The 12513-nt window shown below is 39.8% G+C and overlaps 1 protein-coding gene across 3 annotated transcripts in view; it reads right to left on the reverse strand.

Moving 5' to 3' along the window:
- Window positions 1-12513, reverse strand: part of TRIM66 (tripartite motif containing 66) — a 51743-nt gene that overhangs the window by 19805 nt on the left and 19425 nt on the right. For all 3 annotated transcript variants that reach the window (XM_065682975.1, XM_065682973.1, XM_065682976.1), the window contains exons 5-10: window positions 11828-11944; window positions 10331-10445; window positions 8882-9028; window positions 8627-8744; window positions 6414-7306; window positions 4797-4955 (exon numbers count right to left, since the gene is read on the reverse strand). In XM_065682975.1, coding sequence (XP_065539047.1) covers window positions 4797-4955; window positions 6414-7306; window positions 8627-8744; window positions 8882-9028; window positions 10331-10445; window positions 11828-11944 — 1549 coding nt within the window. The remainder of the gene's footprint in view (window positions 1-4796; window positions 4956-6413; window positions 7307-8626; window positions 8745-8881; window positions 9029-10330; window positions 10446-11827; window positions 11945-12513) is intronic.

Raw genomic sequence — 12513 nt, forward strand, 5'->3', positions numbered from 1 at the left:
AAAAGGATTTATCAACACCACGAAATATAGGCGAAACAGCCAAATATATAAAGGAGTAAAGTACAGAATGGACTCCAGCAAAACAAAACCAAAACAACAACAATAACAAAAAACACCACCAAACACAAAACACAACAAAAAACAAAACAAACAAAACACACTAGAGACAAGCAACTAGAGAGATGAGTAATCACTTTTCAGCTTCAAAAAGAAATGTTTGAGAGGAAATTCAATATAAACCTACAAAATATGGATATTATGAAGGCAGTGAATACAGAATGATTATTCACTGGTTTTCCTAGTAGAAGAACAAGAAGGCATCCTACTGAATTATCAGGCGATAGGCTGAAACCTGTGAAACCAAACTCGTGTTTGACAGACATTGGACTTGTTGGAGAGAGTCCAGAGGAAGGCCACAAAGACCATCCTAGGGCTGGGACACCTCTCCTATGAAGACAGGCCAAGAAAGCTGGGCTTGTTCAGCCTGGAGAAGAGGAGATTCTGGGGAGACCTTAGAGCAACCTTCCAGTACCTACATAGGACCTACAAGAAATCTGGAGAGGAGCTTTTTGCAAGGGAATGTAGTGATAGGACAAGCTGAAAGAGGGTAGATGTAGAGTAGATATTAGGAAGAAATTCTTCATTATAAGGGTGGTGAGACACTAGAATAGGTTGCCCCAAGAAATCATGATGGCCCCATCCCTGGAAGTGTCTAAGAACAGGCAGAATGGGGCTTTAAGCAACCTGGTCCAGTGGAAGGTGTCCCTGCCATGGCAGGGGAGTTGGAACGAGATGATATTTAAGGTCCCTTCCAACCCAAACCATCCTGTGATTCTACTGTTTTGTGAATCTACTAACAACTGACAAGTGTCACAGAAGAGAGAACCATGAGTGCCTAAGCCAGTCAGGTTTTTAGGATGAGTGGAGGTGGTACAGAGTGTTCCACTGCCCAGGACCTAACCCAGCAGCTGGACAAGACAAGTAACCCTCCCTCCCCAAAGTAAAGGTCCTGCTCCTATCTAGAGAAAGGGTTGAACTTACGGAGTCAGAGGAGAGATGTCCATCTGGCCCTGCAACACCAATATCTGTTCCAGCAGTAGCTGAGACTCAAGCTACACATTTATGCTATAGATGTACAGTAATTATGACATTTTTTCAAATGCTAGGTACAGCCCTTGCTCATCACAGCCACAGATGACAGTTAGATACATGTAAACAAAACAGGAATTGTACGCCCTTTTTTACTCCTGAAAACACAATTAGACAAAAAATATCTTATTATTATTCATCTTTGCTCCAGAAGAGATGACCTCTCCAGTCCTGTGCACAGATGAATAACTCAATATCATACCATGTAAAAGCAACAGGAGTACCATATCATTGCAGAAGGTTGGTAACCCTTCCTACAAAATTGTTAATCTAATTGGGAACTCAGTCCTTCACACTGCAATTTAGCAATTCAATGGCTTGAATAAAATCTGTTTCCTAGAGCTTGCCAAGGTTCCCCAGAGAAAAGGTTCAGGTATCACAAAAAGTTTTCTCAGCTTTGTCCTCTGTCTTGCTGGCATTCTTACTGGGGAGGCTGGGTATTTGACAGGCATGGAAGCAGAACAACTTCACAATCCAAAACAGAACTCCTGGCTATATGAGTGAAGTATACTGAAACGGGAGTGTGAAGAGAAAATTATATTCATTTTGCACAGATAGAAATCTTCCATTTCTATTCCTCTATTCCTAAAAGTTGCTAATTAAGCCCAAAGTTATGCTAAGTGCAGTACTCATCTCAAACAATCAATGGTCTAAGTACAGAAACATTTATTCTGCACAAAATATTTGATTCACAGAGAAAGAGTATTTAAAGGAATACACAGGAAGACAGAAAGACGGATAAAATGTCACCACTGATGTTCAAAAACAGCGAAACAAGCCAAGCCCACACATAACTGAAATTACATGTTTTAGAGACTATACTATACACATGCATACTGAGCAGGTGGGCACAGAGAGCAATTACTATGGCCTTTAAGATAGCAGTAGCCTTGATGTCAGTGTTTCTGACCAAGCATTCCTTGAACCCAAAAGCACTCATATGGCATACAAGTGCCTCACACCATGGAGTAACGGCTGTATTAGCACTTCACTGGGATTATCTGAGTAATGTACTTGTGGTTTCCCCATTTATGATTAATGCTGTGATCCCAAACTATTAATAGCATCTGCTCGACATTGTTTCACACATAAGTATGATCCTGTATGCAGACAATTCACCTAGTCATCAGTCAATGGTATCACATGCATACCAGAAACATGTTTTAAAATTAATGCACAGATGTTTAACTACATGAGCTATCAAGCCTTGCTCCCTCCAAAATGAAGGAAACCACTGGGCTAATGGAAGCTTTTATTTTTTGACAGGTCTTGGTAAACATATCACTAAATAGTTAATTCTAAGTTTTGCTACTCCTGGTTCACACTGCTTTCTCTTTAATGAAAGAATCTCAGCAGCCAGAGAATTACTCCACTAGGAACACTGCACACAACAGAGGCTGTCAGAGTTCAGCAGAACTGCAATACAAGGCCAAGAAGTCCAGTATCAAGTATTCTCCAAAGGCAGAATACAGTTCTTCTCCAGGTAGCAAAGGGTTTCTCTAGTTATTTTTTCAATGATATTTTCCAAGTGCATTCACGTTTTCCATGTCCTCCAAGTATGTGAGAGAGATGAAATGTTCTGAATTTGGGCCATTGGAAAGTTAAATGTACAAACACCTATACAGAATTTTGTCTGGAGATGAGCATAAAGACATTTAATCAGGTGAAACATGGATAAGAATGCATAGACACATCCCCTTGTTCTTAAATAGGAACCAATCTAAACCTAGATTTAATCTGATTGTCAGCAAAAGTAGTCAGACTTTTTTAAACAGTATTTACAAAGAACGCATTTCAAGGGCTTCCTTAGTGTACTGTTTCCCTTCATATTTCTAATTAGCCATTGCCAGAGCTGTCAGCACATTGTGCCTTCATCCCAGATACATACAAGCAAAGATGGGGTACTGTAGCTGATGAATGTCCTAACTTCTTGCAGAGGTGCCAGGCACAAGAGCATATGCTTCTCAGCACCATTAGAAAAAATTTCTGTTTTGGTTTGGTTTGTTTTTCTCTTTTCTAGGAGTATCCTCCTCTTGATGTCTTCTCAACTTGTACAGCAACAAATCAGCCCTTCTTCCTTCTTTCTTCTGATTTTTCCATCAGACTACACTAGTCCCTCTCTTGCACATATGCTTCCATTTTCTTTCATCTTCCTGACTTTTCCTGTTTAAAATGTTGAGAATAACCTTCATTTACAGGTCCTGAAGACAAAAGACAGCTTCTTCAATATGCATGCAGTAAAAGCCTCTAGACAGTTGGTTAGTTAGCTAGTTAGTCATTTTCACAAATAACTTTCTGGATGTGTCTGCATTACAAGAAAAGTATGTGCTCTAGTTCATGGTCTTGTTCAGGCCTTAAATACACATCTTCAATTTTTACAGTCATACCCTAAAGTAAAGGTACCTCTATCCTAGAAAATCTGCATAGCTTTCCTCAGTCCTGTGCTCTGTTGAAGGTCAAGGGAGATTTGGTTCCACATGTGAAAGTGCAGAGCCAAAGAGCATCATCTCAGAATGCTGCGATACCATCAGGCTGATCCAGAAATTCCATCACATCTACAGGGTTAAGTTAGCAATCACAGATTTCTTTGTGGCTTCCAAACCTGATTCTTATGCTGCTTCTAGCCTCTCAGTAATCATTACCTTTTCAAGTCTCTAAAATTCCCAGAAGGATCTCAAACAACTCTCTGATTGCATATTGCATCATAAATATGTTGGGTCAACAGAGCTACATACTGAAGAATAATAAAATAGCTTCCTTTTGGGGGCTAGTTTGGAAAGATGAGTTCTTCCACAATATCCCACATACAAATTTGAAGAAAAAATATTTATGAAAGACTTCTACATAGTACACGAGTCATGCACAGAAGTATCAAACAGATCTGAGCAAACAGAATATGAAGTGCTGTTTGGGGTGTTTTAAACAATCTGTAAAAGGCAGCTTCTCTGTCTCAAATGCACAGGTGATATCCAGAGCCAGCAAGGATCTACTGATGAAGATCAGCACTCCTGGTTTTCTTTATGCTGCTTCTTCAATAGTTAGGGCTTCCCAGTAGGTAGGAGGATCAAAGCATGGCTCTTTTATGTGCTGAAGTATTGTAGAGATACAGAAACCTATGATTTTTTTAGCTTTACACGAACAAGGAGAAGGAGCATATCAGAATTATATCCCTTTCAGATACCACGTCTTAAGTAATAATTAATGGTGTTATTTCCAGAGCAACTACTTTGAAGGATGTTCCTCAGGCCTGATTTCATTAGAATCTTTGACTTGTCCCCCCTCCCCAGTTCTCCCAGATTAACTGCTGCTAGTATGGTAGTTAGCAAGAGCTAGTTAGTTAATGCCCTAGAGATCAGGACTAAACAGAATTTTCTCAGTGAAGAAATAGGTTTTCTACTTATCTACCAACTTCATGTTTAAAAATCATGCCAGCCAGACCTAAACACTACTATTTGCTGATCCTGGCTATGGCACAGTACAGCATAGGTTAGGCTATGACTGTCTTCCAATATCCAAAAGCCATTTTGTTGACGTTCACTGTATTTTAATTTTTTCAACCTGATTGCAAGTTCCAAAGCCATATCATATTCAGTATTATCAAACTATGTTTTTCCTTTAAAATATATCTTTTAAAAAGTTCTTTATACCTTTTTCACTGGATGGAAAGATGATTGTTGCAGTGTACTCTCAGGGGAGTGACTGCTGACACTGCCTTCTTCCAGTGACTCTGACAGGGAGGGACTATCACTTCTGTCAAGAGGAATTACAGGCTTCTGGGCATCAAGTTCAGTGGAACTCTCACAGACCTAGAAATCACAATTAAGAATCTGTGTTTTCAAAATCTCAGAATGAAAAATGGCAATGAATTCACATCAACTCACAGCATACAAAATATGACAAGAATGGGAAGACTAAAAATACAAAGATGTTCAAGGTAACCCTAAACAGAAAGATAAATGAACAGAAAAAGAGTTTGAGATTTCTCTCAAAAAACAATGAAATTAAAAAAAGAAATAAAATCAATAAAGATGCTGAAATGTACAGCTATTTCAAAAACCTGAAGTCTGCCCCTAGAGGTAAACCTCTTTAAGAGCTATTCAGGGCAGGAACTTTACAGAATTTGCACAACGGGAAGTCCCAGCCACATTTCCACTGCAATTCCCACTGTTTTGAATGAGTTTCAAAGCCACTTTATTGTGGAACTATCGTGGCTGAGAAAGTTGGGGCTGTTCAGCCTGGAGAAGAGAAGGCTGCGTAGAGACCTCATGGCTCCTGAAGGGGGCCTATAGGGATGCTGGGGAGGGACTCTTCATTAGGGGCTGTAGTGACAGGACAAGGGGTAACGGGTTAAAACTTAAACAGGGGAAGTTTAGATTGGATATAAGGAGGAAAATCTTTCCTGTTAGGGTGGTGAGGCACTGGAATGGGTTGCCCAGGGAGGTTGTGAGTGCTCCATCCCTGGCAGTGTTCAAGGCCAGGTTGGACGAAGCCTTGGGTGAGATGGTTTAGTGTGAGGTGTCCCTGCCCATGGCAGGGGGGTTGGAACTAGATGATCTTGAGGTCCTTTCCAACCCTAACTATTCTATGATTCTATGGTTTAAGCCCAGCCAGTAACTCAGAACCATGCAGCTGCTTGCTCACTACCCCCCTTCTTCTTCCACCTTGCAGTTTAGATGTTCACCAAGTAGCAGTGTCCCTTTTTCAAAAGCAGGATTCTTACCAACAGAGGAAAGAGGGAGAAATTAGCCCTGCTGATGAAACTTTAACTGTAACAGCATTTATGAATATTGATTAAAACCTGAAAGGTCATGATGCAGTAGCAAAAGCAGTTACCAGCAGAACAGGAAATAACTCTCAAACAAAACAAAGTATTCTTCAATCTCTTTCCACTAGTATTCAGAATCAAAATGGAATCTATTTCAAGGACTCAGAGATTAAAATTTCCAAAAAAAGGAATATAAATGGAGAAATTACTGCAGTCCTCCAGTTACCTATTCAGAAAGGAGGAATGATGATACTTTTATTCTCCCACCTGCTGCTCATCTTGTCTATTTAGAGATTAAGATCTTTAGGATCCCAGTTGTTTATGCACTTTAAAGCAAATTTTGGTTCAATCTACACAAGGCATGGAGCCTCGGCTGAATACAAACATAGACAAGACAATAACAGAAAGTTCAACCAAATACATGAAATCTCAAAGGCATCTCCTATTTCTGATCTTACATCAGCTAAATGCAATAGGAGAGAACTTTCTGAGAACTTACTTGTGCTTCCTCTTGGATTTGTTGCTGAACTGGGGCTGGCTGCCTCACTATGTAGTTGATTTGACCAACTATGGTCTGTTGAACATGCTGAGGTGGCTGAGCTTGGTTCAGCTGCAAGCTGGGCTGTCCTTGGGCCTGCAGAAGAAGCTCCAAATCCTTCTTCATCTCCTCCAGTTCAAGCTGGTGATGCATTATGTCCAGGCTCTGCTGGACTACTTGTTTGTGGGTGTTCTCATTTTGACCCGATGGTGGAGATGCTGGTGGCAGCTGCTGCTGCTGCTGTGGTGGCTGCTGCAAGTGGTTAGATTTTATCTTCTGGAGATGACCAAGTTGCACTTGCGCACTTGACGTCTGCAAAGAAGCCTGAGTGCAACATGGCTGTGAATGGCTTGTGTGTACTTGCTGAGCTTCATGTGATACAACAGCATAACCCATGGGTGCAGCCTGCTGCAGCTGCTGGGATGGCAAGTGCTTCCTTATCCTCCCAGACATATTCTCCTGCTCTGACCATGACTGCTGTTCCAGCCCAGACTGTGTTAGCTTCATAGGCTGGGGTGCACCCCTTGGCTCTTTGTCATGTTGCTGCATGCTGTACTGCAGAGGTAAGTGCTGCTGATGCAGTTCAGGAGGCTGCCGAAAATTTTGATGGCGGTTTATGTCTTGGTAAGAAGGCAGAGCTTTGTTTGGGTGAGGTATGCTCAGGCAGTGAGGGCAACACACAGATGTAGGACACTGAACAGCAGGTGGAAACTGATGTGGCTGGCTATTCACAGGCTCCAGCTCTGATCCTGGTGCACGGTGCCCATGATACAAGGAGGTCTGTAACCCTTGCACATTCCCACAGAGTAGCACATCTGAGTGAGAAATGTCTCCACCTTCCATAGTGAAGCCCCCTGGAAAAAAACAGCACATTTACTCCCTTCCATGATCTTGACAAATTTACACAATAGAAACTCAAATCTTTGTCATCATTTCAAATATGAAAGGTATTTAAATATCCTATGCAAACAGTCCTCCAACATACTTTCAAGACAAGTTCTCAAGACTTTTCAGTGATTTAAAATCATACGAAGCTCTCATTGATACTGGGGGAACTCATAGTTGAATTGCCAGCAAATGCTTTGAAAATCTGACCTCAACTTATTTTGTAGTAGCTGATGGATACAGCTTATACTTTCGTTTTTTCCTAAAGTATGGTTTACAAAAAGTGTGGGTACAAAAGGCAACTTCCAGGGTGAAAGTGACAAAAATAAGATACTGATATTATGCAGGTGAGAATCATAAAAGCTAGAAATAGAAGTGACCTATGAATGGATGTTGTCCATGCTTTCAGTCAAGAAAATATTATTCCTTGTAATATTTTTGACAGGTTTTACTCCATCTAATTTTAAATATCTTAAAATGGGAAGAGAACCAATCTTTTAGATCACTGATTGGACCACCCCACTGAATTTGCTGTAAAAACCTGCTGTTGTTGGGAAATTTATAGCTAGTGGGAAACAAAGTCACTATATGCACATTCATTATATAAATAGCATTGTAATTGTTATTCAGCAGATGTCTTAAAGCCATCTTTATGCCCATTAATTGTAACTGTCTCAAGAACTGATCAGGTCACTTGGCCACTAAGGTACTAGAGGATCCAAGGAACATGGGTGTGACTAAGCCCAGCTGCTCCTGGGTAAGGAGAAATAGCACAAGATCCACTGCAGACACTCAATTGTACCCAGGGTACTCCTTAAAGGACTGCTAGAGTGACAGTGTTGTACAGAGTTGTTACTTGCTGGGGCAGAACTGAATTTCAAATATGCTGGGCAAAGTCAAGGCTGTTTAACAGCCGGTGATGCTACATTTTAAGTAATTTCAGTTAAAAGTTACTTGGTAGTAGCGCATGGGGTTTCCACTAAACAAGTAGCTGTGTTCTTACATTGTGATTCTGTAAGACCACCAAAGATGATATTTATACAGTGTGTTTCTAGGTAATGTTTATAGAACAATATTTATACATGTCTTTTAATAGGTGGATTGATATAACTGGAGGGAAAACCCAGAAAGTTCAGCCACACTAACTTTTCTTCAGAATGTGACAAGAGGTATAGAACTGGAAGACAAGACTAAAAAGGAGGGCACTTCAGGGAAAGTACTGTATTGTCTATATCTGTCTTGTCTAGCTTTAGGCACATGCCTAATAAACAACAATATATTTTTCTTACCAAAGTTGGACAGTTGTTTAGTCCAGTAGGAAGAATCCCAAGTAAATCTGATCTTCAGAGGAGGGTCTGTGTCTGTGTTACAATTTGTCTCTAGCAGGCGCTGGATTTGAAATACAATCTGGTGACAAGTCAAAGGACAATTATTTTATTCCCAATTACAATATCATGAAAAACATTTTATTTGAGAAACATTAAGTCCTTAAAGTTTTCACAATATTGCACAATTTCAAATACGAAAATAAGTACTGCTCTCACCAATTCTTTACTGAAGAGAAATGGGATGCTGTTTTTACTGCACACTGCCCAGCTGATGAAGTTCTGCACATGTTCTACCTGTCTGCTTAAAAGCACAACACCTTGCAGTTGTTGCTCCAGTTTCTGCTTCCTTTCACTGGTGATTTTCTGTTCATAATGTGAATCAGTGGAAGATAGTTGTCATTCTTCAGACACACATAATATACACAATCACTGGCACTACATTATGCAGTATTTAGAGACACAAACCACCTTAAACCATCAATCAAAAAAAAAGAAAGCAAATCCTATTTAACAGATATGTCTGAATTCAGGCAGATCAACGACTTTTCCAGGAGCAAGCAACCTACATCATTCTGGCTCTGGTTTAACAGAATGATGTAACCCAAGAAAGCTATCTTGTCTCTTATGATACACAGCAGAAGAGACCCAAGAAAATACAAAAAAAGAGAGGAAGCATGCAGCCTTCCCTCAGAACAGCCTTCCAGTCTTCAGCAATTCATGACTTAGGGACCACAAAGACAGAGGCTATGTTACCATCCTCAGTGCATTTTTTCTATGAATTTGCCTCATTAATTTTGAACCCATGCACAACATCTTGCAGCAAAGAGTTCCACACTTCCTTACCACGTATGTGAAGAACTATCTGCCCTTATATGATTTGAAACCAGGACTTCCTGATTTCTTTTAATACCCCTAACATGCACTTCAATACAGCCCTATACGTGTACTTCAAGTGCGCGCACAGTTGTGTTGGAATTATAGATAACGCAAACACTGAAATGTTGTCAAACCACATGAACCCCGAATTTACTTAATGTTCAATAATACAGAAATGAAAACACACATTTCTTTTTTTTGTAAAGCTACTTAGCTAAATGCCAGTATTTGAATCAAATATGTAAATTCAAAGGTCACCAGCAAGTGCTGAGTGCTCTGTCTTTGCAATACCTGCTAATATTACCCAAGAATAACTGAGAACTGGAAATTCTGATCAGATCCAATAGCAATCGTTGTGCTCAGCACATTTCAAAATAAAATCATATAGACTTCAACTGGACATCCCAAAACTGAAGACTCAAAACTTCAGGTTCTGTTACAGAAAGTAGACCAGAGGATCACTTTTGAAACAGAATGTTAAATGTGCTGGTATTGATTCTACAAATCAATCATTAAAACCAGAAGCAGGCTTGTTTTGTAAGTACTCAAAAGCTGCACACATCTTGTCTGTAACTGCATTAGAAAATGTGGTTAATTCATGATAATTAAACATTTTTCATCCAGAATCTATGTCAACTATTGATTCCACATAAAATTTTGCAGGAAAAAAAAAAGAAACCCTAAGCAAAGGGACAATAACTCTCACAGTCCATATTCTTTCCATTGGCACTGAGTTAAATTCAATTTAGTTTAATTTCCCAAGGTATCAAAGGAGCTAGCCTTACTTACTTCAAGTTGTTCAAGAAGGTTGTTTGTTCGTTTATTGATTTCATTCATCAAAACCATCTTGGCCGTTTTTATCTGATTTTCTACCTTTCTGTATAAGTGTTTTACTTCAAGCAACCTATGGGTAAGAGATGCACATCTCTGGATGAGCCAACTGGTATGTCATTTATAGTTGTTTGTTACAGTTGTTTGCTTAGTAGTTGTTTGTTAGAAGAACTGATCTAACTATTGACAGAGAACTCCAGTGAAAGTTGTAACATTTCCTTTAAGTTTTCCCACACTTCAAACATAGAATAGTTTGGGTTGGAAGGCACCTTAAAAGGCCATCTAGTTCAACCCCCCTGCAATGAGCAGGAACATCTTCAGCTAGAGCAGATTGGTCAGAGCCTCTTTCAAAATGCCCTTGAATGTTTCCAGGGATGAGGCATCTACCACCTCCCTGGGTAACCTGTTCCAGTTTTTCACCACCATCACTGTAAAAATTTTCTTCCTTATAAGTAGTTTAAATCTACCTTCTTTCAGTTTAAAACCATTATCCCCTGTCATATTGCAACACACCCTACTAAAAGTTTGTTCCCATCTTTCTTAGAAGCCACCTATTGAAAGGCCACAATAAAGTTGCCCCAGAGCCTTCTTTTCTCCAGGCTAAACAAACCCAAATCTGCCACACTGTCCTCATAGGAGAGGTGCTTTATCTCTCCGCTCATATTTTGTGTGCCTCCTCTGGACCCCCTCCAACAGATCCATGTCTTTTCCTGTGCTGAGGACTCCAGAGCTGAATGCAGAGGTGGGGTCTCACGGGAGCAGAGTAGAGCACCAGAATCACCTCCCTTGACCTGCTGGCCACACTGCTTTTGATGCAGCCCAGAATATGGTTGGTTTTCTGGAATACCACTCAGCAGAGTTGTCTGCAAACTTGCTGCAAATTCACTCTATCCCACTCTTTACATTGTTGACAAAAATATTAAACAGTACTGGTCCCAAAACAGACCCCTGAGGTACACCACTTGTAATTTATACTCTTTCAAGGTGTTTCAAATGGTTTTATTACTGCAGAAGAGAGATCCAACAGCCAACATATAATCAGTAGCTGAAATCCAGTTAATATAATGAAATACTTTCATTTTTATACTACTCTTGACTGGAATTGCAGCTTCTTTTGAGGTTTCTTGAAGAAATAAGGTATTTTAAAATTTGTCTTTATTTATAATCTTTTCAAATTCTAGTTCAGGAATAGATTATACAAAGAAATGTTAACTCCGAAGATTTCAGCTCTCGCGCGCCTTGTGAGGACTATGGAATCACGTATTACAATGCCATGACTTGTCAGTACCACTTAAATATGAATTTGACATTTGTAATCTTCCTATTATTTCATAGCATCCAAGTAAAAAAAAAAAAACCACTAAAAAATCTGCATTTTCTTCCGTTAACCTGCATTTAGTGAAAATATTTTAACTGATCACTCACTTTCATGAAAAAATAATGAATAGAAATCACCTGTCTTCAATCTGTTTAGCTGAAACCTGAATCCCATTTTTTTTCTCTTCCACTTTAGTGATGACATTTTCCAGGATAACTCTCTGATGTTGCAAAGCTTCATCAAGATGTCTGAACCTGAGAAAGAAGTGGAAATTCTCATGCTGTGGGTTTTTTTTCTGTTGATAAGTAATGAACTGATCAGTTGATGAGTTTAAGGGACCAACTGCCCTAATACCTCTCTGGTCATGGTCCCTGCTTCTTTCCTACTACAAATGTTTTCTGTGACAGCTGATATTTATCATCACTCACACAGGCAGGCTCATTTCACAAAAAGTGTCTCTACATACAGACAATTCCTTACATGGCTTACACACTTCCACAGGCAAGCAGCATGCTCAAACTTTGGTAACTCTGGAGTTATACAGTCATGATGTCTTTGATAAAGAAAAACAGAAGTACTCGAACAGTGCAAAGCACTGAGTTAATTTTGAGCCTTTGAGCAGAATCACAATGAACTATACGCATGCACAGATAGTATCTGGGCAGACGATACAATCGGGAAGGTACACACTGCAGAGAGCAGTGAATGATTCTGTTAGGGCAGTAAGCCACATGTTACACTGCTTGGGCATAAGAGAACTGAACTGAGTTTGCTGTGGCTTTTAAGTTTGAACTAGCCTGCAAGTGCAGCTGGCAGGAAATGG

The sequence above is a fragment of the Lathamus discolor genome, chromosome 6, assembly GCF_037157495.1.
Source record: "Lathamus discolor isolate bLatDis1 chromosome 6, bLatDis1.hap1, whole genome shotgun sequence".
Classification (NCBI taxonomy): Eukaryota; Metazoa; Chordata; class Aves; order Psittaciformes; family Psittacidae; genus Lathamus; species Lathamus discolor.